The 24,905-nt window shown below is 38.4% G+C and overlaps 1 protein-coding gene across 1 annotated transcript in view; it reads left to right on the forward strand.

Annotated features, from left to right (window-relative positions):
• DAPK1 (death associated protein kinase 1) overlaps positions 1 to 24,905 on the forward strand; it is a 94,982-nt gene that overhangs the window by 51,562 nt on the left and 18,515 nt on the right. The window contains exons 4-18 of the mRNA XM_048932137.1: positions 264 to 402; positions 2,921 to 3,050; positions 3,861 to 3,909; positions 4,022 to 4,048; positions 4,438 to 4,590; positions 4,740 to 4,785; positions 6,364 to 6,453; positions 7,685 to 7,777; positions 12,867 to 12,986; positions 14,127 to 14,225; positions 14,943 to 15,041; positions 16,593 to 16,691; positions 18,360 to 18,557; positions 19,596 to 19,793; positions 21,930 to 22,028. Coding sequence (XP_048788094.1) covers positions 264 to 402; positions 2,921 to 3,050; positions 3,861 to 3,909; positions 4,022 to 4,048; positions 4,438 to 4,590; positions 4,740 to 4,785; positions 6,364 to 6,453; positions 7,685 to 7,777; positions 12,867 to 12,986; positions 14,127 to 14,225; positions 14,943 to 15,041; positions 16,593 to 16,691; positions 18,360 to 18,557; positions 19,596 to 19,793; positions 21,930 to 22,028 — 1,639 coding nt within the window. The remainder of the gene's footprint in view (positions 1 to 263; positions 403 to 2,920; positions 3,051 to 3,860; positions 3,910 to 4,021; positions 4,049 to 4,437; positions 4,591 to 4,739; positions 4,786 to 6,363; positions 6,454 to 7,684; positions 7,778 to 12,866; positions 12,987 to 14,126; positions 14,226 to 14,942; positions 15,042 to 16,592; positions 16,692 to 18,359; positions 18,558 to 19,595; positions 19,794 to 21,929; positions 22,029 to 24,905) is intronic.

Raw genomic sequence — 24,905 nt, forward strand, 5'->3', positions numbered from 1 at the left:
CCTGTAAATGTATGTATGTTTAGTTGTTCCAACCTTTTTTTTTTTTTAAAAAGTGAACTTTTTCTATTGTAATCTTTCCTCTTCAGGGAAGTTGGGGGTAATTATTATTTCAGATACTGAATTAAGTGTTTTCCATCTTCTACTTTGATGCTGTCAATTTATAAGCTTTTGGATGCTTTCTGAGGTTGGTCTGATAATAACTGTGCTAAAGGAGCTTGTAGCTTAAAACAAGCTTGGCAATAACTCTAATCCTGTTTTCCCAGTGTTGCAGGTGGAGAGCTCTTCGACTTCTTAGCTGAAAAAGAGTCTCTTACAGAGGAGGAAGCCACAGAATTTCTCAAGCAAATACTTAATGGTGTTCAGTATCTCCATTCTCTTCAAATTGCCCACTTTGATCTAAAGGTATGTTGAGCATATAAGAATGCACACGGCTGTGAGCAACATCCATTGAAGTCTAGTGTCATGAACAGGGCTGGTGGTGTTATTAATGGGGCTTCAGCTGTTTATGTCATGGAACTAGTTTTGAGAAATCTGGTCTTCTATAGGAGGATGGGTTCATCTCTCAGAGCAGAAGACCATCTTTGGCAACAAGCTTTCCAATTTAATCAGGAAGGTTTAACCCAGAGTTTCTGAGAAAGGGAATCTTCAAACCATCCCACTTTGAAGCTGATGATGATAATGGGTGTTACAGACCTGCAATTGGATCATAAGCCAGTAAGATTGCACCTAAGGTGAAAGATAAAGGAGTTCCAGTTGGTAAATTAGCCTCAATGGGAGCCCAATTCAAATGCTTGCACACTAATGCATGGAGCATGGGGAACAAGCAAGAAGAGTTGCAGGCATGTGTGTGCCTACACGGCTATGATGTCATTGGCATCACTGAGACATGATAGAATGGATGGTATAAATGGCATAAACTCTTTAGGAAAGGCAGGCAGGGGAAAAGGGGAAGAGGTGTTGCCCACGACATCACCAGCTGGAGTCCAGGGAGCTCCACCTGGGGACAGATGAGGAGCTGACAGAGAGCTTATGGGTTAGGATTAAAGGAGAGACAGGGAAGAAAGACATCATAGTGGAAGCCTGCTACAGGCTGCCGGATCAGGAAGACTGAGTGGATGAGGCTCTCTATAAACAGATAGGAGCAACTTCACATTCGCAAAACATGGTCCTCATGGTGAACTTCAGTCCCCCTGATATCTGTTGGAGGGACAACACAGCAGGGCACCAGAAGTTGAAGAGGTTCCTGGAATGTGTTGATAGTAGCTTCCTCTTCCAAGTGGTACAGCAATCCACAAGAAAATGTGCTATTCTGGACCTTGTCCTCACCAACAAAGAGGGGCTGGTGAGTAATGTGGAGCTCAAGGGCAGCCTTGGAGTCCTTGGAGTATGAAAGAGGTTGTGTAGCAAACTTGCCACTCTGGACTTCAGGAGAGCAGACTTGAAACTCTTCAGGGAACAACTTGGCAGGGTGGCATGGGATAAAGCCCTGGAGGGAAGAGGGGCCCAAGAAAGCTGGTCAGTACTCATGGACCATCTTCTCTAAGCCTGATGCAGTCCAAGGAAAAAGGAAGACAGGCAAAAATGCCAGGAGACTTCCATGAATCAGCAAGTTGCTCCTGGACTTACTTAAGCTCAAAAAGAAAGTCTGTAGGGAGTGGAAGAAGAGCAGGTAACCTGGGAGGACTACAGAGGATTTCTCTGAGCAGCCAGGTTAGGAAAGCTAAAACCCAGACTTAAATCTAGCCAGCGACATTAAAGGGAGCAAGAAGAAATTCTACAGGTATGTCAGTAATGAAAGGAAGGCCAGGGAAGGTGTAAACCTTCTCTGGAAGGAAACTGGAGATGTGATCATGAGGGATATAGATAAAACTAAGGTGCTCAGTGACTTCTTTGCCTGAGTCTTCAGTGGCAAGGGCTCTAAGCCACACCACCCCAGCTGCAGAAAGCAAAGGTAAGAACTGGAAGAAGTAAGATCTGCCTCCTGTAAGTAAGGATCAGATTCAAGACCATCTAAGAACCTGAAGGTGCAGAAGTCCGTGGGACCCAATGAGATCCATGCACAGGTTCTGAGGGAACTGGCAGATGAAGTCAAATAGTGATAGGACAAGGGGGAATGGCTTTAAACTAAAAGAAGGGAAATTTAGGTTAGATGTTAGGATGAAATCTTTTACTCACAGGGTGGTAAGGTTCCAAGAGAAGCAGTGGCTGCCCCATCCCTGGAGGCATTTATGGCCAAGCTGGATGGGACCCTGGGCAGCCTGATCTGGTGGGTAGCAAGCTTGCTTATGTCAGAAGGTTGGATGTAGATGATCTTTAAGGTCTCGTCCAACCTAAGCCATTCTGTGATTCTGTGTTGTAAAGAATCTTTTGCTGTATTTTAAAAAGTAATTGCTAAATACAAGAACCTGCTATTCATCTATGAAAGGATTTCAAGCTTTAAAGTCTGGGAGCTGGACCACTCCTAAAGTTTCTTGGAGAACCAAAAGCAGAGAGATATACTTCCCTGATTTGTTGTTTCCTCACTTTCTGTGAAAAAAAAAAAACTCTTTCAGGGGGTAATATTGATCAAATATTCCTTAATAGTTTTTGTCTTTTAGAAGCTTCTAGCAGAACTGCAGTGATCATAAACAGGGGTTGTGATCTTTACTGAAGAGAACGTGTTTCACCAGGATCTTTCCAAATGAGAACTGCAACTGTTGTATCCATAAGGAGTAGAATTTTGTGCCTGCAGTAATCAGCAGTTTGTCATCAGCATGAAACTCTGATTTGCTGATTTTATCATGTTAAATTGTGATAGGAAAAAGCAGGATTTCTCTGCTGAATATACAGGAAGTGCTCAACACTGAATAGCACTGGAATGTATCAGACATTTTGTACCAATATGTAATCTCCTTTTTCTCTCTTTTCCTACCTTTCCAAGCCTGAAAACATAATGTTGTTGGACAAAAATGTACCAAAGCCTCGAATCAAGATTATTGACTTCGGTTTAGCACACAAAATTGATTTTGGAAATGAATTCAAAAATATTTTCGGAACACCAGAGTTTGTTGGTGAGAAACTTGATGTTGTTAAAACTCTTCCTTCCCAGTCTGTGAAACGATAAATGTGGTTTAGCTTGGCTTGACTGAGATAGAGTTTACATGGTGGCTGCTCCAAAAGTAATGCCTCCTGTATTATTATATTGATCCATTTCATCAGAGACACGTGCTGGGGGTATGGCAATGGAAGTTTAATATTCCTGACAATATTCCATTACATTTTGTTGCCATGTAAGATGTGGCAGCAGAGAGGCATTCTAATGAAACTGTGTGTGACATGGAAGCGTGTATGAAGCAGAGGTGTATAACTCCTCTGTGGAAAACATTGCACCCACTGCCATTCATTGACTTGCTGAATGTTTATGGAACTTTAATAGTGGATGTGAGCACAGTGAGGGACGGGACTACTTCAGCTGTGACAGCAGCGACAGTGGGTCACCTCTTCTGGTGCAGATTTTTATGAATGTGGCATGCATTTTGTCCATTTGTGGTGAAAATGCATAGCAAATCATTGTGAATGTATTGAAAAGTAGTGTTTTCTAGCTGAGAATTTGATCTCTCAAACTGTGTTATTGCACTCCTTGTATCTGTTGTAGTTTCCACTTAAATAAATAGAAGGCATTACTTTTGGTAATTTATGATATTTTGAAATTTAACTAAGCAGTTTGTAGCACTCATTCCCTCATTCCTACTTTTATAGTAGGAATATATATGTTAAAGGTATTTAGTCTGTCAGCGTCTTAGTTTATTATCTCTGACTTATATAGGTTGAAATAGATTTCCTCATGGGCTATATTCTGATCTATTTATTTTTTCCTTTAGCTCCTGAAATAGTAAATTATGAGCCTCTTGGACTTGAAGCAGATATGTGGTGAGTTACTAGATCTTATTTGAAATAAATGTTATGGTTATTTATGTGTTCTAAACTTACGTTTTTCCTTCTCTTTCTCCATTTCCCTCCACTCTCCCTTTTTTTATTCCAGGAGCATTGGTGTCATAACTTACATCCTGTAAGTACAAAAATCTATGGGCAGTTCTTAGAATTGCTAGATTTTTAATCTGTTCTCTGGGATTTTGGTGATGCCTATGCAAATCAACTAATTTTGATTGCAGAAGATGTTTCAAGTTGAATAATCACAAAAGCAGTATTATAATTATTGATTAGAATGGTCATTAGTGGGCCGTGAGATTGCGTGGGAAGCTATCTTCAAATCTGTAGGTAATACTCTCTAAAATTGCAGAGAATTTTTTTGCCCTGTTAAATCAAACCTTCCTGAAAATAGTATTTCCAGTCTTAAAGCAAGAAAAAAAATGTTCACTTTCTGCTGTTGTTTGAGCTGAGAGAGTTAAACAGCTGTGTTTCAACATGTAATGTGAGGAGGGTTCTGTATTTCTGCAGTCTAAGTGGTGCATCGCCATTTCTTGGAGAAACCAAGCAGGAAACATTAGCAAACGTGTCTGCTGTGAATTATGAATTTGAAGAAGAATTCTTCAGTAATACCAGTGCCCTAGCTAAAGATTTTATACGAAGACTTCTAGTCAAGGATCCAAAGTGAGTTGTTCCTCTTGCATATGCATTGTTGCACTCTGAAATGTCTGTAATATTTCAAATTACAGAATATTTTACAATGTTAATTTTTTTACTATATTGTATTTTCTATTTTTTACTACCTGAAACAATTCTCTTTTCTCCTATTATAGGAAGAGAATGACTATTCAAGATAGTTTGCTGCATCCTTGGATCAAGGTGAGCATGCAGTTCATTCTCTGTTCTGTTTTTTAATCGTTCTTGATTTCTTATTCCACTTTCACATGTTCTTCAGCAAAGCTTTCAAATTGACAATTGGTCTAATTGTTAAATATATCTTACTGCTTTTGAAGGCTATCTGTATGAATACTAGTGTGTGTGAACTGTGGACTTCATTTACATATGCAATTATGCAAGAAGGGCAGTTTATTGTTAAGATAAAATTCATGTTCATCCAGAGAAGCGAGAGTTCAGAGAGCACTGTACTGACAAAGATGCATTATCTCAACCCAGTCCCTTTGTTGTCTTCTAATCTCCTTATTCAGATCAGGCATAGATGAGTCTTCTCTCTTCTGTCTTTTTTCCCCCTTTAGACTGAAGGCAGTTGATGTGGGGCAGTCCTCAACTTCCTTCAGTCTTCCAGTGGTTGTTTAAGGATAAGCTTTTGTAGCGTTTCTAAGCTGAAAGGGAAAAAGTGGACCTGTCACTCTTCTTAAAGTGTGCACTAATGCATGTCATGGATTTTTTTCAATACCCTATCAAATTCTAATTATGAATAGTAAATGTCTTTAGCAGCAATGATTTCCCAAGCCTTGAGATTGCACTGTGGCCTCTTTCCACTTTCCAGGGAACCAGTTCACGTTTAGCATCCTTGGGCAGATATACTTCCACAGCAATATGCCAAACTGCAGTTTTGACTAGAAAAAGTAGCAGTATTCTCTGTTCTGCTGACTTTTTTGAGTTAATCTTAACTAGTACAGGTGTGAAATAGACATCTGGGGTCATATTGAAGTGATTTTGAAACCAGTATAGCAAGCACTATGTTTGTGTTTCACGTACACATTTTCCATTCCTGCAACAGGAGTTATTATATTTTGTACCTTGCAGTGTTCCTTCATAATCTTAACCTTCCAAATATTCTCCTTCTGCCTTCTCCACTGCTCATATCCTCTCTTCCTTCTTCTCATCATTACCTTTACCCGTACTTCCCAATAAAAATAACTTTAAACACAGCATCATGCTTTGCAAAACTACGTATGTTTCACTGGTGACTGATGCTTGACATTAGCCTGTGAGAAATATCAAAGGCTGAACTTACTGCATAGGTAGGTAGGATATGATTATTATTTTGTTCCAGCTGTATCTAGCTACTGACTCTGAGATCAGAACAAAGGTTGACTAAATTCAGCCAGGAAATTTTCCTAGAAGACATGTTTTGTGTAGGAAATAATACACAGTTCTTCCATCACAGTGATACATAATAATGAAGCTTATCTTTAGAATGATAAATCAACATTCTTTGGCTTTTTGATTTATTGTTTAAAAAAAGAAACAAAAAACCCAACTTAGTATTTCATTAAATATTCTTAGACCTGGATTTTCTTTAGACTGTATTCATAGGGAATTCCACCTGCATGTCTCACTAGATTGTGGGTATTCAAATACATGCTTACACTATAAAAACATCATCATAATATAATAAAGTAATTGGAAGTTTTACATAAAGGAAGATGTTTTATGAAAATTCTGGTTGTAACTGTGGGATATTTCATAGCTACATTTTACTTTTGCTCACAGCCTAAAGACACTCAGCAAGCACTAAGTAGGAAAGCATCTGCAGTGAATATGGAGAAATTCAAGAAGTTTGCAGCACGGCGAAAATGGAAAGTAAGTCATTCAATAAATCATCTCAGTGCTGGTAACATATAAATACAAAAATGCTACCTGCTCCAGAAAAACATGCTTTTCCTTTGTCATTTGGAATAAAGTAGGAGATTGAGTATAGTGTGAAGACTTCCTTGCTAATGATCTGCACAGAAGTGCTCGTGTGTGTGGAGTGTTTACGTGTCTAGTTGTCTGTTGTTATCACCTATCTTGCTCATATTTGTAGAGTAAAGGCACTCCCAGATGTAGGTTCATGTTTTTGTGGCAGTAATACAGGTAAATCAAACCGTTTTTAAGCAGGCCTCACAGAATTATTGTTCCACCAAGTTATGCCAACACGAAGCAGAATAGGAAGTAAAAGCTAGTCTCTTTTGCAAAGGGCTTTTGCTCTGACACTGTCAGTCTGTTTACAGGAAAACATCATTTAATCTCAGAAATGAGGCAGGGTATTAGCTAAAGTTGTTGGTCAATGCAGGGAACACTTAATGACAGTTCTTTCCTTCTGTGTGCACACTAGGGAGTTCAAACTGATAGTAAGCAAGGACTGACTACTATTTATACAAGGAGAGTGAAACATGACACAACGGAAGTCTGTAATATTAGAAAAAGAGTTTTACTGAGTTCAATAGAGTCCAGAAGTACAGTAATTTTGCTAAGCCACTGAGCAGAAACAAAAATTATCCAGATATACTTGTAATTTTTATTTATTTATTTGTTTGTTTATTTTGCCACAGTGCAGTGTCTCTGTTTGGAAAATATCTATGGTGTTTATTAAACTGAAATACTAATTTTCTTCCTTAATATTAAATTATAAGTCTATGTTACTGCATATATGAATATACACATGAATATATATATACATATATAAATATATATTACAATAACAGCTTAAGGGAATGTTGTCAATTAATTTATGCCCAGTTAGATTTTCTGTGTGTGCTTTAAAATCTACGCATTTAAATACTTTCTATGTTTTGCTCTGTATCTGAATGGCTTTTAGAAACAGTACCAATCCAAAAATATTATACAGTTCTACTAGTGTAAATAAATAGCCTATCTGTATTACAGTTGAAGATTCAAATGCAACTTCAAAAAGAGATGGGAGAGAGGTTGGAATAAAACTTGCTTGTGTTATTAGTAGACAGTCTTCCTTTAAAAGGCATATAGCATTCTATCGCAAGTACTGTTTCGATTCTTGTTTTAATTTAGCTTTTCTCTTCTTATTTTTAAAAAGCAATCAGTACGCTTGATATCCTTGTGCCAAAGATTATCAAGATCCTTCTTGTCCAGAAGTAATATGAGTGTTGCTAGGAGTGATGATACTCTGGTAAGTGTATACTTATATGATTAGGATGCCTTTATACATCTGGAATAATGTTTTCTGAAATGATTCTAAGGCAAATATTGGACAAAATGTGCAGGATTAATAAATCCTCAGATGTAGGAAGAAATAGATTTTAAATCTACAAAGGGCAATTATCCACAGTCTGATCTTGTGTGTGACACCAACTTTGAAATTCCATTTATCAGTTACTGTTGCAAGAGGTCACCTAGCTCCCTTGCAGGTGTGGCGAAAGAGATGTTGCTTCCTTTGCTGCTGCAGAACAAAGGACTTTTATTGGCGGTGCTTACCACCTTTTATACCTGCGCAACACGACTGTTTTCCCGCGCAGCCAAGTCTGGTTGCATGTAAGGGCTAGGCGCTCTGGGTGTTTACGTCTGGCTCAAGTTATTGTTGAGCTTTACCACTCATTAGCAATACTACGACATTCTTTATCCCACAAGTTACTGAGACTGATCAGCTTGTGCTTGAAATTCATTTGTCTGTTTTTTCAGTTTTACTCAGGGGGAATTTTAGTACTGTAGCAATTATAATGTGGAAAAGTTGCATCTGATTTTTTTTCATGGCACAGTGTAGCATAAAATAATACTGTTGGTATTTTTAACAGAACATTCAGAATTACTGAGCATCCATAATATGATAAATGCTGGACAGCAATATCAAACTAAGGATACTACGCAGTTACTTAAGGACAAAATTTTAGAGTTGGCAGTATTCAGTTTTTCGGGTTGTATATATCTACTGGATTTTAAGTAGTAGCAACTGTATGCTTTGAAATTAACACTTCCTCATAAATCCAGGAGCATCTTATTTATCTTACTCTCCCTATTCAGAAATCCCATGTGATCAGCAATAATATGTTTAGAGCTGGGTAAATTCATTTTTCCTGAGCATTAATAGGATCATACTTCATAGAATCATAGAATCACAAGTTTGGAAACGACCTATAAGATCATCCAGTCCAACCGTCTCCTCATCACCATTGCCACCACTAGTACTAAACCATATCACGCAGCACGTCATCCAGACACCTCTTGAACACTGTCAGGGACGGCAACTCCACCACCTCCCTGGGCAGCCATTCCAGTGCCTGACCACTCTCTGAGAAAAAACGTTCTTCCTTATGTCCAACCTAAACCTCCTCTGATGCAACTTGCGGCCACTGCCCTGTGTCCTGCTCATTGCCTGGGAGAAGAAGCCAAATCCCTCTTCACCACAACCTCCTTTCAGGAGGTTGTACAGTGCAATGAGGTCTCCCCTGAGCCTCCTCTTCTCCGGCCTGAACAATCCCAGCTCCCTCAGCTGCTCCTCATAAGACTTGTGCTCCAGACCCCTCACCAGTTTCGTTGCCCTTCTCTGGACACACTCCAGGACCTCAACATCTTTCCTGTAGTGAGGAGCCCAAAACTGAACACAGTACTCGAGGTGCAGCCTCACCAGTGCTGAGTAGAGGGGGATGATCACCTCCCTGCTTCTGTTGGCCACACTGTTTCTAATGCAGGCCAGGATGCCGTTGGCCCTCCTGGCACACGTTCATCTTGGCTTATGTTCAGCCGAGCATCAACCAACACCCCCAGGTCCTTCTCTTCTTCACACTCATCCAGCCACTCACCCCCAAGCCTATAATGCTGCATAGGGTTGTTGTGCCCAAAGTGCAGGACCCGGCACTTGGCCTTGTTGAACCTCATCCCATTTACCTCAGCTCAGCGGTTCAGCCTGTCTAAATCCCTCTGCAGGGCCGCCCTACCCTCAGGCAGATCAACACCACCTCCCAACTTGGTGTCATCTGCAAACTTACTGAGGGTGCACTCAATGCCCTCATCTAGGTCATCAGTAAAGATATTAAACAAGATGGGCCCCAGTACCGACCCCTGGGGGACACCACTTGAAACGGGTCGCCATCTGTACTTCACTCCATTCACCATGACCCGCTGGGCACGGCGTTGTAGCCAGTTCCTTACCCAAAGAAGTGTATATCTGTTCAGACCACGGGCAGCCAGTTTCCCCAGAAGAAGCCTGTGAGGGACCGTCTCAAAGGCTTTGCTGAAGTCTAGGAAGACTACATCAAAAGCCCTTCCCTCATCTATCAGACTAGTCACCCAGTCATAGAAGGAGATGAGGTTGGTCAAGCACGACCTGCCTTTCATGAACCCATGCTGGCTGGGCCTGATCCCCTGGACACTGTGTACATGCTGTGCAATCTCATCCAAGATGATTTGCTCCATAACCTTCCCTGGTACTGAGGTCAGGCTGACAGGCTTATAGTTCCCCGGATCTTCCTTACGGCCCTTCTTGAAGATGGGAGTCACATTCAAAAATTTCACAAAGCCTCTTTTGTTCTTGTTATCTTCTTTGTGTCCCTCCTCTGTAACCCCACATATCTTTGTCTCCGTTTTCTCCTATCTTTTTGCTTCCACGCTGCTTATTCTCTTTTTCCACTTAACCCACTTCCCCCACCCCAGCTTATCAGCTGTCATTATGTCTTTTAAAACTCCATCAGCGTTCCATACCTGTATTGCAGCAGAAGAGATCATCTTCTGCACATTCTAATGTTAGATTTTTAAAAAGTCAGAAATCACAGTATGAAGGAAGTAAGAGGTTCAGATATTTGGCTCAGTGAATTTTAGTGCATAGGAGAAAAATAAAGTTATGTCCGCAAACATACCTAGGCTCATTATTTATTTTGTAGATTCCTACCTGGTCCATAGGAATGCATGAAAGCTGGATCCAAAGTACCTCTTCTACAGCATATCCCTGGATAACACAAAACTTTATTCTGTTTTTTTGTATTTGTGTACATGTTTTTTTTAATGTCTTGAACATGTTAGAAAAGACCTTTAAGATTCTTAAGTCCAGTGATGTACCTAACACTGAAAAGTGTGCCACTAAACCATGTCACATACACACATCTCTTAAATACCTCCAGGTATGGTGGTTCTACCGCCTCCCTGGGCAATAACTGACCAATACCTGACCACCATTTTTTTCTGAAGAAATTCTTCCTGATTTCCAATCTAAACCACTTCTTGAAAGGAGGGAGGGCACAACTTAGGGCCATTGCCACATGTCACCTTAGAAAAGAGTTGACACTGTCTTCACTGCAACCTCCTGTCAGGTTGTATTAGAGAGTAATGAGGTCTTTCCTCAACCTCCTTTTCTCCAGACTACATAGCCCCAGTTCCTTCAGCCACCCCTCGTGTGTCATGTTTCATAGTCCTTTCGTTATGTTTGTTGCTCTTTTCCCATGCTTAGACAAGTCAATATTCTTTTTGTATTAACGGGCCCAAAACTGAAGACAGTATTCAAGGTGCAGTCTAACCAAATATAGAGGGACAATCACTTTTCCATTGGCCAGCCTATTTCTGATGTAAGCCAGCACACCACTGGCATTCTTGGCCACCTGGGGACACTGCACCCGCATGTTCAACTGGCTACTTACTGATCAGCATCCCCTTCTCTATTAGGAAGTTTTCCAACCACTTTTCCTGAAATGTGTACCACTGCATGTGGTTGTTATGACGTAAGTAATAAGTAAGGGGCTGGAGCACCTCCCCTATGAGGACAGGCTGAGGGAGTTGGGCTTGTTCAGCCTGGAGAAGAGAAGGCTGCGGGGTGACCTCATTGCAGCCTATCAATACCTGAAGGGAACCTACATCCAGGAGGGGAGTAAACTCTTCAAAAGGGCTGACAACAGCAGGACTAGGGGAAATGGTTTTAAGTTGAAGGAGGGAAGATTTAGGTTGGATGTTAGGGGGAAGTTCTTTACAAGGAGAGTGGTTAGGCCCTGGAACGGGCTGCCCAGGGAGGTTGTGGATGCCCCGTCCTTGGACGTGTTTAAGGCCAGGTTGGACGGGGTCCTGGGCAACCTGATCTGAATGTGTATGTTTGGTGGCCCTGCTAGGCAAGGGGGTTGGAACTACATGATCCTTGGGGTCCCTTCCAACCTGGGTGATTCTGTGATTCTGTGATTCTGTGAAGTGCAGCACCCCAGCATCTTGAATTGTTAAATGCCACGCAGTTGAATACAGACTGTACATATAGTCTATCCAAATCCGTCTGCAGAAGGATAACCCTCAAGCAGATAAGACTCCTTCCCAACGTGGTGTAAAGCTGAAAGCACACTCAATACCCTCATCAATATTATTGATAAAGATATAAAAACTGACATAAATACTTAGCCCTAGAGAATACCACCTGTGAACAGTTACCAACCAGATTTAACTCCATTCAGAAAGACCCTTTGGACTCAGCCATCCAACTAGTTTTTTACCCAGTGAACAGTACATCCTCCCAAGTCATGAGGAGCGAGTTTCTCTAGGAGGAGGTTTTGGGAAACAGAATTGAATGCCTTCCCAAAATCCAAGTAAACAGTATCCATAGCCTTTCCCTCATCCACTAAGTGGGTAATGTTGTTGTAGAAGAAGACCAGGTTAGTCAGGCAGAACTATAAGTCAATTCTGACAAGGTCTGATCACCTGATTGTCCTGTATGTGCCATTTGATGGTGATCTGCTCAATGATCTTGCCTGGCACCAAGGTCAAAATGACAGGCCTGTAATTCCTCTGATCTTCCTTTCTGCACTATCTGCAGATGGGCATTGCATTTGCTAGTACCTAGTCAATTGGGAGCTCCCCAGATAGCCAAGATTGCTGGTAAATTTTTCAGAGTGGCTTGTTTAGCACTTCAACCAGCTCCATCAGCACCCTTGAGTAGATCCTATCCAGCCCTATAAGTTTGTGCAATCAAGAGGCATAGTAGGCTGCTGACCATTTCCCTTTGGATGGATAGATGAGTGTAATTAGTTCTGCCTTAATTAGTTCTGCGTCTGGAATCTTAGTGAATAATGAGTTTATAGATTAAGTATTATTGAACTAAAAAAGGTGCAGAGCTTTTTGGTGTGACTTTCAAACAACATTCAAACATTTTATCTATAAGCTTCACAAAGGATTACTTTCATCAGAAGACTTCAGAATTTCACTTTTTAAAATTTTACAGTGTCTTGGCAACTGTTGAGTTTGAGAGGGGTTATTTTTCTTGAAGCTAACAGTTTTTCTTCTTTGTCTTTAATTACAAGGATGAGGAAGATTCTTTTGTGATGAAAGCTATTATTCATGCCATCAATGATGATAATGTTCCTGGATTACAGCACCTTCTGGGATCTCTGACAAATTACGATGTCAATCAACCTAACAAGGTAGAGTGTGGGTCTGTGATGAGGTGGGTGGCAAACTAGTTCTAACCTTGTGGAATATGTCAGTGTGGCTGTAATAGAAATGTAACACATGAAATGAAAAAGAAATGTCAAGTGGATGGGAAATTGTTCTGCCTTTCTTTAGGGAAAAATTTAGTAAGTTCTGCCTGCAGTCTTCTCAGACTACCTGAAAATGGAGCCTGAAATATGCTTTTGAAAAAGTAAGCCATTGAAAAACTACTAATCAAATCTATATAAAAGAGCTTTGTTTGCAACTGTTTCTTAGAACACATAAAGGTGGCTGAACATGTACAAATAACCAGACTGACAAACCAGCTTTGCAAAGTGCTCTCAGAAACAAAAGTCCCATACAGAAGAAAGTGTATATACGAACACAATGTTATATTGGGCCATTCATTTTCAGAAACAAAATGAGTTGCCTGCTGAAGAATTTTAGTATCCTGCAGCTGCTTGAGTGGGAGTATTTTATAATTGAGCCTAGGAGACTGAGGTTCCACTGCTGGCTCTGCTGTTAAACCTTAGATAAATCATCTCAGCTTTGATTTTCAGTTGGTTTTTTTTTTTGAATGATTATAATTTTCATTATAAAACACTTCAAGAAGTATTCTTGAAGAGTACTGTGAAAGTAAAGCATTTATCATTTTGCTGTGAAGGAGTCCTGAATACGCATTTTTGTTCAAATGCTGCAGTACCATTTAACTTCCTAATATGTTGTTAGTGAGTTTTTGAGGTATTGTGGCCAAAAACTTAATATTCTTTTTATACTCTTTTCTTTTTTTCTAAGCTGTTTGAAATGCAGCTATAAAGAAATTGTGAAAGGGGCCATCTTTTGAAAACTGGGCTAGTGAGAACTTAACATTATTATTCCTAGTTTGAAAAGTGTGCTGTTAATATTTTGTGTCATTTAGCTAGTGTGACTTCATCGCAAAAAATGCAGCAAACTGATATATAATAAATTTAGTTGGACAAAGGTGTAGTTGTTTCCTATACAGTATTCCCCAAAGACTTGTTTAAAACTGGACACCCAGAGATGCCATTAACTGTCTTTCTTTTATTCCAATCTCTGTTCTTAATCCTTCAAAATTTAAATAGGTTATTCTTGCTTGTATTTTTCATTATTAGCATGGAACACCTCCACTACTCATTGCTGCTGGCTGTGGAAACATTCAGATGCTTCAGTTGCTTCTAAAGCGCGGATCCCGTATTGATGTCCAAGACAAAGTAAGAATTCTGATTTGTCACCATTTCTATATAAGATTTTCACATTCAGTACAGCTAGCAGGGGACAGGCAGTTCAGAACAGGTTGTACTGGAGATGAAAAAGAATGTGCTGTAGAGCTTGTTTTGTAAGGTATTCACTTGTCTCCATAGCAAAAAGATAAATGCAAATTTTTTATACCTTCATTTGTTATTAATGCATATACCCTCATTTTGATCACTTTATTAGTTGTGGTAATTTGAATGATACTAATCTAAAGATACTAACTAAAATTCAGGTACACTTTGCAGTTAGTGCTTCTTCAAAATATCTTTGAGTGATCTGGGTCTTGTTTAAAGTGAACTTGAAGCACTGTCTGCTCCTACCTAATAAATGGAAGAATAAGCACAACATAGGTTTTTATTTTATGACTTGTCCATAATCTCACTTGCAAGGGTGAAGAGGATTATCCCTTGCATAGAGCTAGTTATCCTGTTAATTATCCATGTATAGAGTGTGGTGGATTTTTTGGTATTGATATGTCCAGTTGTTAAACCAACTTGAAGAAAAAAAGTATATATATAAAAATGTTGATGTAAGTGATAAGCTCAAATTTACTGTGATGAATTTGATTTGTTTAGTGTATCAGTATACATGTATGTGCATTTTTACCTCAGTAAATGTCTAAAATCAGGATTCTAAAGTGATTGCTGACACCTATAATCAAAAATTTTGGACAGGCTGGATCTAACGCAATCTATTGGGCTTCTCGACACGGTCATATAGAAACACTGAAATTTCTGAATGAGAATAAATGTCCTTTGGATGTTAAGGATAAGGTAAGAACAACATTTTTTCCATATTTCGTGGAAACAGCTTGTTTGGTATTTTGTTTTCATAAAGCTTTACCTTTGCAAAGAGAGAGGTCTTTGAACTGAAATGATTTTGAGCTGTGAATTTTTGATTCTTCATGTGTGTAGCAAAAATGCTAAGTCACAGCCTGAAACAGCTGTTGGTTGAGCACCTGGTGGAAGGTAGAGCCAACCCAAAGGAGCTCAGGTGCAAGCAATGCACCAGAGTGACCAGAAGGGGTGGAGCCAGGACCCACCCCCTCCCAGACCTCATGTAAGGGTTGACAGCAGAGACAAAGGTATCTTGTAAGAGATTCCTGCCTACCTGAGGCCTTCTGAAGGTATGCAGCTTTTTTTCTTTTGTTTCTACATTTACGGCTGCTGCACTAGGGCTTCTCCTCACTTGCTGCAGCCTGGGACTCTGCTATCCTGCCATTATTGCTGTGTTTTCCATCACATTATGGCTTTACAAAATGACTGATTTTTTTTTTTTTTTAGTTTGGTTTTACAAGCTGACATATAGGGCTTAATAACACAGCTTTTAAGTAGCTGAACATACTGATTATTCTTCTGATGGATGTTAACCAAGCGTGCATATAAATGTGATGAGTACATGGTGGGCAGGTGGAGAAGAACAAACCTAAATTAATTTTCACATGAGCACTGGATTTTGCGTTGGAACTCAGTGTAAAATCGTGATTCTGTTTTTCATTCATTTTGATTGAATATCACTTTAGTCTGACAAATAGATTTTACTTTATTGAGTACAAAAGAGGTTAAGAACTTAAAGTTGATGAGCTGTTAGCCTGTATCACAGTTATTTCCGCAACATTTGCCTGAAAAGTCAGTTGCTGTTAAAAGCTTATACCATAGCAATGTTTCCGTGCTAGCCAAAGCTCCAATACAGAAGCAGTTATACTTGTGAAATGTATGTAGTTGTGAAATGTGCTTTGATCATTGAACTAGCAAAAGGAAAGGCATACTAGGAATTGAATACTGATATTGCTGATAGAAATACTGGAAGAGGAATTACACTGTTAGTAGAAATACTGTTTCTTTATAATGTAACTTTAAAAAAAAAGAAGTTTGCAAATTACTTTATGTAATAACCAAAATACATGTACCAAAGGATATAATGAAATGTTAGGTCAACTCCTTACATGTATGGATGTAAAGTTGGGAAGGATAGCAAGAATAGGAATAGGATACCTGTTTCAGTGACAACTATGCACACATCAGTCTCCTCACATTACTCAGAAATTCCACTGTGGCTGCAATCTTCAGCAAATGAAATAGGAAAGTAAGTTCCAGAGAAGGATTGCCTTTGAAGAAATACCTTTTGTCTGGTGGTATCGTGATTGTCACATACAACTACAGTTTGCAAACTGGAGACCTCTGCTAACTGTAGCTGTTAGGGTACAGGAAGAAAGGTGTGCCCCAAGTAGTATAGACAATCAAACTGTACATGGTGTGGTGTACAGTGGTGTGAATTTAGGGCAACATACAAAATTACACCGTTATGTTCTTCTGTAATTGCAGTCTGGAGAGACAGCTCTTCATGTTGCAGCTCGATACGGGCATGTGGATGTGGTTCAGTTTCTCTGCAGTGTTGGATCCAATCCAAACTTCCAAGATAAGGTGAAGTACTTTCTGCTTTTCCTACAGAAACACAGCTTTAGTGTAAGTGGTCAAAACTCTAAGCCTTTCCTTGCAGCCTCTAATATGTTCGAATTTCCTTTTAGTGTCTTAAGGAGGGCTGTAAGAAGGAAGGGGACAGACTCTTCAGGAGGATCTGTTGTGACAGGACAAGGGGAAATGATTTCAAACTAAAAGTGGGGAGATTAAGATTGGGTACAAGGAAGAAGTTTTACACAGTGAGGGTGGTGAGGCACTGGAACAGGCTCCTGTCCCTGGAGACGTTCGGGGCCAGGCTGGACCAGGCTCTGAGCACCCTGAGCTAGCTGTAGGAGTCCCTGTTCATTGCAGAGGAGTTGGACTAGATTGCCTTTAAAGGTCCTGGATCATTCTATGATTCTGTGAATTTGGAAAAGACAAAAAATTGAAATCGTGGAGGTCTTGGTACCTCTTAATAAATAGCTACTCAAAACAGTGCATAAACCACTGCTGTACTCAGAAAGTGCGAATTAGCTTAGAAGTGGAAGCTTAAAGATGAAGAAGCTTCACATCATGAAGGTCCAGCTGGTGGTATGTGAGTTCAGCTAACGCTTCATTACTTGTTGGTTTGATTTCAGTAGCTTTTTAATGAGGCATGAGAGAGTTCAGAAGTGTCAATCAGCCATTTTTGAAAACAGAAGAAGCGTTCAGAAGGGCTCCTTTAAAGATGGTTATTGTTCTGTGAGCTCTGAACTGTCAAGTTTTGTAAGATGAAAGAAAAGTTTTAACTGAAAAATAAAACGTGTTCAACCCTAAATTCGTTGATACTCTCTTGTGCATGGGTGTTGACTTGTGGAACTGAAATTTGGCATCCTGTAGGGCTACATTTGTATTGTTTAAGCAGAATCAACTTTTACTTCCTTCCTTAGATTTTTTTTTTTTTCTTTTTTACAAAAACTTGATTGCAGCCCACGTCCTCTAGTATCAGCACTAATTGTCTGTTGTTATTAATCGAGTACAGAAAGGATATTTCATTTCTTAGAATTTGAAAAAAATCTTTGATACAGTTCTTGTTTTGTAGTGGGATACACAACCATTAGTTTCAATAACTTATTGTTATGAAACATTTGGATTTCTTGATGATGTTCCACCCAATTGTTTCAAAATACAGAGATATTGGAAATGACGTTTTAAATCTTCCTTGGTTCAAACAAACAAACAAAAAAATGTCTCAAGCTAAAAGTCTTGTGAGATTTATATCTCCTTGGTGACTTATCTGTCTTAAACACTATTTTAGTCCCTTAGCATGCAAGATGTGGATGTACAAAGTGTTTATGAATGAGAATCACTTTTCTAGTAGGAGAACCAAGGCAGTTAGCCTTAATGGCACAGAAATGTCCAATCTAGTACTACTCACATTCAGAGTGTTGTCAACAGATAGCCTTACAGTGAGAAATATAGACTCCCAGAATCCAGGTGATGATGGAAATCTACTGCTTCATTGTAATCCCTTAGTGTGTCAGCAGGAACCACTTGAGAACATCAGCATTTGAAATTATCCCCTTTCTACAAGGCTTATATAGCAGACTTTTTCCTGCCATCTTGCTTTCTCTCTAAGTTAAGGAGGTGAATTGCTTCTTGTAACATTTGTTTCTGTTTTTTTCATTGTGGGCTTTTATTCTGTGTCTCTAGGAAGAAGAAACCCCATTGCATTGTGCTTCTTGGCATGGCTACTACTCTGTTGCCAAAGCACTTTGTGAAGCAGGCTGTGATGTGAACATTAAAAACAGAGAAGGAGAGACTCCACTCTTGACAGCATCTGCTAGGGGATACCATGATATCGTGGAATGCTTGTCAGAACATGGAGCTGACCTTGATGCAACAGATAAGGTTAGTTATGGGTGAGTGATTTCATTTAGTAGGAATTGCCTCCAGAGTTCAGAGGTGTCACAGAGCCATACCTCTGAATTGATTTATTTGAATGCTGCATCCCAGCATTGTTTTTTGTTATTTGGGATTTCTGAGCAGTTTCTACAGAGAATATGGTCGGCTACATTAATCTTTTAAGTTGCTAGCTGATTATTTTTACTTTTTTATTATTATTATTATTTTGATTATTTGTTGTCACCTTATGAATAATATTGAGGAAAATGGAAGGAACATTTGGTTCTGTAACTGTGAACAGACTACTGACTTAGAGAAAAGAATTTCATGTTTTCCTGTGATTCCTGACATTTGTTTCTAGTACACCAAAATCAATCTATTTAAAAATACAAGTGCACTTCATCCAAAATCATGTTTTCTCTCTCACAATGTGATCCAAAAAAAATAAACTTTGCATTTCTTAGATTATACTTTTGCTATGTCTGTCCTCATAGCTAGCTTTATTGATGGTAGTTACAAACTTGTTACTAAAGCATGTTCAGTGCAGTATTGTTTTGTTTTTTCCCCAAAGAAGAAGTAAACTGATCTTTATTATTTTTTTTCTAGCCAGGTTGCCTGTAAGTTATTCCACTGAGAAAGCAAGTTCTGTCTCTAAAGTCACAGATTGCTCGACTTTTACAGCCCTAACTTCTGTTGTTAAATACTACTGTGATTTACAGTGCTGAGCTTGTTTTTTCAGTTGGTCGTGCTCCCACCTTCTGGGGAAGTCTTCACTAGAGAATGTGTGTTTACATTCATCCATTCCACTGCAAAGCCTGCTGGCTTAATAAAAAATTTGACTTTTTACTTGTTGTTGATTTGTTCTGACAGATATTGAGCATCTCCCTTCTTCCATCCCTGCCCTTCCCTTTTGCCTCCCCCCAATTTTTTTTTTTTTTTTAATTCTGGAGGCAAGGAAATGAGTACAATTACTGGAAAATTATTGTGACTGAAAAATACTATAATTTTTATTTTTACCTCACATCTTGAATCTTGTATTTTCAGGATGGTCATATAGCCCTACACCTTGCTGTAAGAAGATGTCAGATAGAAGTAGTTAAAACCCTCATCAATCAAGGCTGTTTTGTAGATTTCCAAGACAGACATGGCAACACTCCTCTCCATGTAGCCTGCAAAGATGGCAACGTCCCTATTGTAATGGCACTTTGTGAAGCAGGTTGTAACCTAGATGTCGCTAATAAGGTAAATGGGATATGGCACTGAACTGCTTCGTTGAAGAGGTCACCTGTTGCGTTGGATGACCTTCTCTACTTTGCTAGTCAGAAAATTATTTTTCCCTCATTTTTATCTCTTAAGTGGCCAAATGCAAAACATTGAATGACACATGCTGCAGATTTAACTTTTTCAGTTTAGTTCATGGATTAAAGATCCATAAAGATCCAAGTGAATTAATTACCACAGTGCACTTTGCCACTCAGTCCTAATGTTGAAGTCTGTGCCAGCAATCTTCTTCAGATGTGTAGATCATGTCTATGCACCAGAGAACAGAGGTTGTGTGTTTCTGGTGGCCTGAACAGACACTGGTTTGAAATATCTTAATAACATTAAATAGCTTGCAAAATTGAAGATTGGTGCATTTTTATTAAATTTAAATTCAGTACAGATCTGCACTGTCATCTGAACAAGTAATTGAATCAAGTGTGGATTCTACTGCTGGTTATAAAAATGCATGTTATATTAGCTGGCTTGTGTTTTTCTTTCTTGAGTTCATTTATTGAAATAAACGATGATAAAACATTAACTTAGAATAAAATATCTTCGTATATAAAAAGTTGCCAGCAGTAGAGTATGTGAATTCTCAGAATTAAAATGTTAAAAGTAAAACTTTTCAAAAATTGTGGTTAGATGACTGAGGAAGGTGCTTTTGGGAAATTAGCCTATTGGTTATTCTTTCACCTACAAGTGATCACCTACAAGCAGTCTTTCTCTGCTCTGTTGAATTCTTATGTGCTCTGAAACTTAAGTTTTTTCTTGTAGATATCTTTATATTATCAATTGTTTGGCTCATATTGTAATTCACTCTTTCTGAAAAAATGCATATTCATACAGTTGCATTTTACTAATACTTACATTTGTTATGAAAACTGACCTTTTCTATATTAGCCAGCTAATTAAAGTTGTAGGTCTTCAGGCTTGAAAGTTACCCAGTGCAATCACTTGGTTTTAATAATTAAAATCATCAGCTGCAAAGTCAAGAAACTTGCAGTAATGCACTCTGAGCTTAAGTATTATTGAGTAGGCAATTAAATTTAGACCTACTGCTGAGAACACATTTGGGGAAGTGAGTTAATTCAGCAAAAGGCTGGTTTAGCACCTCTTTTCATAACTGAAAATGCTCAGCTGGGATCAGCCTGACTTCAAGCATACCATAGAAAAGAACAGTCTTCAAGTATGCAGTAGATATGGGATCATGGCACAGGAGGTGCAATTGAAGTTCATGTCTTGTTAGTCTTCCAGTAGTCAAGTACATTGGAGTGATTTTTAAGAATACACTTTATTTGAAAGAGTAAATAAAGGTCTTATGAAGTAAAGGACATTCATTTCTACTTGTCCTCTTCCGCAGTGAAACTGGTGATGTGAGTCAACTAATTAAGGGTCATCTGTCCTTGGTCCTCAAAACTAGCATTGTCCAATGCATATCCAATACCATTTGAGGGCACTGCTAGTTTCTTTCACAGACTGTGTGCAGTAAAAAATGTCATAAACATTTGAGTTTGACAAGTAAGCATCTTTCCAGTTTGCAGCTGGCATAAAACTTAACTTTGCTTTCAAGTACACTTTTTTGAAGTAAGCAAATAAATTCTGAATGTAGGGTTAAAACAGGGAGAACTGTATTGAGAATATGAAGTAATAAGAGGATGTGATAAGAAAATTTACAAGTAATGCAAGGATTTACAGTATATAGTAGAGTTATTTATGATGTTAGCTGTGAACGTAGAAGACCAGAAGTGATTGATATGAAAACCTGTTGTCAGGAGAAATATTTGGAGAAAATAGCAAAAACAGGATGAGGAATATTTCATCACTTTCTTTTTGTCATTATAATCATAGATCCCTTCATGCGCGCTCCTTATGTTCATCTCTTATTCCTTGCTAGGAGAACACTGCAGACATGTTCAGACATCTTCAGTAATGCTTGATTTGAAATAAATTGAACTTTAAAAAGAGCTTTACAAACTAAGGGCTTTTTCTTCAAATTTTCACAGTACCTTTGCAGTATATCAGTGCATAACAATTGTATGATATGTTTTATTATTAATCATAACCATTGGAATGATATTCTTTGACTAATATGACCCTTTATTTTCTCCACAATAGTATGGAAGAACACCTTTACATCTTGCTGCAAACAATGGCATTCTTGAAGTTGTCCGGTTCCTGTGTCTTATGGGTGCCAATGTGGAAGCTCTGACCTCAGTAAGTATTAAGACAGTGCTTCATGCGTGTTTTATATACAGTGTTAGAACAAGTTAATCTCGAGGGAGAGCAGTGGGGGTTAAATACAATTACATTTTGAAATGAAAAAGTAGTAGGTACTAGAACATCCGCAGCTTGAAAATAATTCTGTTGTCTACTTGTTCCCTTCTTACAGCTGAATTTGAAACTGGGTACAGTGAAGCTACCACTTCATCTGCAGAGTTTCTTCACTTATGAATTAGTTAGGCATACAGATAACAATGGTGGCCTATTACAGCATTATGTTAAGATATTTCATGCCATATACAGTTGCTGTACAAATGTATAGTATGTATCCTGTTGGGTTTTGGGGGTTTTTTGGAGCAGTTCAAAAGCTTCATTTTCATGTCATAAATGTGTGGGTACATGGAAGAGTTGAACTAGCATGCAAGTATCTTTTTTTAAAAAAAAAAAAAAAAATCATTTATGTCAGATCAATCAGTACTATTGCTTGCAATTCGCACTCAAGATATCTATCTTTCTTACTGCTTTGAGCAGCAATGTCATTACTGGCACATCTACCAAAGAAATTAAATATCCTTCTTCCTAAATACCTCATACACCCTCCATACATCCAAGGCATTGTACACACCTTTACCTGCCCACCCACTGTAATTTATTTTTAGAAGACTTGCATTGGTTTATGCTGCTCCTTGCTCTAATCACTGCATTCTAATCTGAAATAACTGTTTCTCTATATATTGAAATCACGTGACTGTGGTTTGGTTACTGTTTTCAAAGTTTTTGCTCACATGAAGTATCCCTGAGACAACAAAAATGGAGAGAGAAGAACGGCTCATTTACTTCAGCCGTTTGATGGAAATTACATTTTTGCTTTCCCATACATTGAGCACTGTTTTTTTTTTTTTCCTCTGAGTATGTATCTCACATGACAAATAGAAGCCTTTCAAAAGTAGTCATTAAAACCATTGAAATTGTGGCTTGAAGAAGTTTAGTATCTAAAAATGACATCTGGAAAACTAGGTCAGTGACTGCTATGTCCTCTATTAATCAGCAATGAAATGTGCATGCAGTGGACTTCGTGGGGCATTTTACAGCTTTTTCTTTGCTACCTGTTTTTTGTCCTTTGCTGGTTTGTTTGTTTGTTTGTTTTGTCTCATTCTGTATTTCTGTTGTCAATATTGCATACTGTAGAGGTGAGATATAAAGGAAAAAAAAGTGTGGATAGGAGATTCATGAGCTGTATCAGCTCCTTATGTCAAAATAACTATGTTGGTATAATTGTTCATCTATTCCTTGTAATTTTTATCTCTGTAGCTTGTATCAGTGTGAATGAGATGACAAAGTAAATAGTGCTGATGCTAACCCCAACGGGAAGAACGCACTGAATATACATTGATCATAGAAAAATAAAATGGCTTAGGTGTGAAGGGTCATCAAATCAACCCCTGAGGCAGGGTTGTCAACCACTAGTGAGTCACTGGATTAGACTGTCTAGGGCCCCATCCAATCTTGAACATCCTCAGGAATAAGGCATCCATAGCTTCTCACGCAGCCTGTTCCAGTGCCTCACCACCCTTTTAGTGAAAGATTTCCTCCTGCATTTAACCTAAATCTTCTCTCTTTAGTTTAAAATCATTCCCTCTTGTCTTATCACTATCTACCCATGCAATATGGATCAGTGCAGATGCAAAAATTCTTTGTCTTTGTTACATCTTTCTAAGGAAAAGGATTTTTTCTAAGGAAAAGGATTTTAAGAAATTCAGGTGTTTCTTCAGTAAAATTGAAGACACCTTTAAGTTTTGGAAGGAATTTAAGGGCGAGATGTTTGTTCAGAATTAGTCTCTTCATACCATGGCCCATGATTCTGACTGTTACCTGCTGATGTTCCTTTTCTGTATTAATTATCTGAAATTCTGGAGTACATAGTAACTTCTATGGAAAACTGAAAATGGCTCCTGTATGTAGATACCCAGTTATCAAAGATGCCTGTTTCATATATAAGGCAATAGTTAACAGGATTGTCAGAAACTACTTAAGACTATGCAAACCCCATATGAAAACCTAGTACATAAAAATAAAAGTCCAAGAAAGAGGTCTTAATTTTCCAGTACTTTGTCTTAATATGTGAAAGGTCTTTCATTTAAAAATAAAAGATAAATAACAAAATTTACTTCTCCAGTAAAATTTACTTCTCCAGTAAAATTCTCCAGAGGTAAAATCTTTGTGAATTAGTTACCTGCTGCCAAAATGTAAAAAAAAAAAAAAAAAAAAAAAAAAAAAAAAAAAATCACCATTAATCTGGTGGTAACAGGAAAAATAGCACTTTTTCTTTCAGCTTATTCATATTAAACTGCTGATGTATGAAACATAAGTAATTAAATGTCAAGAATAGGATGCTGAAGTTAGCTTTTCTCCTTTTGAATTCGCTGATGCAGTTTAAAGCACATCCTTTCTACTCTTTGTGCTTTCTTTATACCTCCACTGACTTATATGCTGTCATCATTCTTCATCCGTTAGAAAACAAAATTCTCCTGCTATTCATGCAAGTGAATATGTCTTCTTTGTGAACCATTTGAAATCTGTTTAGAAAATAGTGTCTGTTAGAAATACATATAGAAATTACTATAATCTACTAATTGGTGAGAAAAGAATACAGAAAGAGAGTACTGCATCACTATAAGGCTCTGAATTCAAAGTGTGTTAGTACAATGGCAGCCAGATGCTCATTTGTAAACAAAATACTATGGTGTATTTCACAGCGTGTATCTTTGTACTACTTAAGAAAACAGGAATTCCAGTGGGCATAGTCAGTACTGCTTCATTTATTTTTTTTCTCTTCCCTCTGACTCATCTATGTCTGACAGTAATTATTCT

The sequence above is a fragment of the Lagopus muta genome, chromosome Z (genome assembly GCF_023343835.1).
Source record: "Lagopus muta isolate bLagMut1 chromosome Z, bLagMut1 primary, whole genome shotgun sequence".
In the NCBI taxonomy this organism is placed as follows: domain Eukaryota; kingdom Metazoa; phylum Chordata; class Aves; order Galliformes; family Phasianidae; genus Lagopus; species Lagopus muta.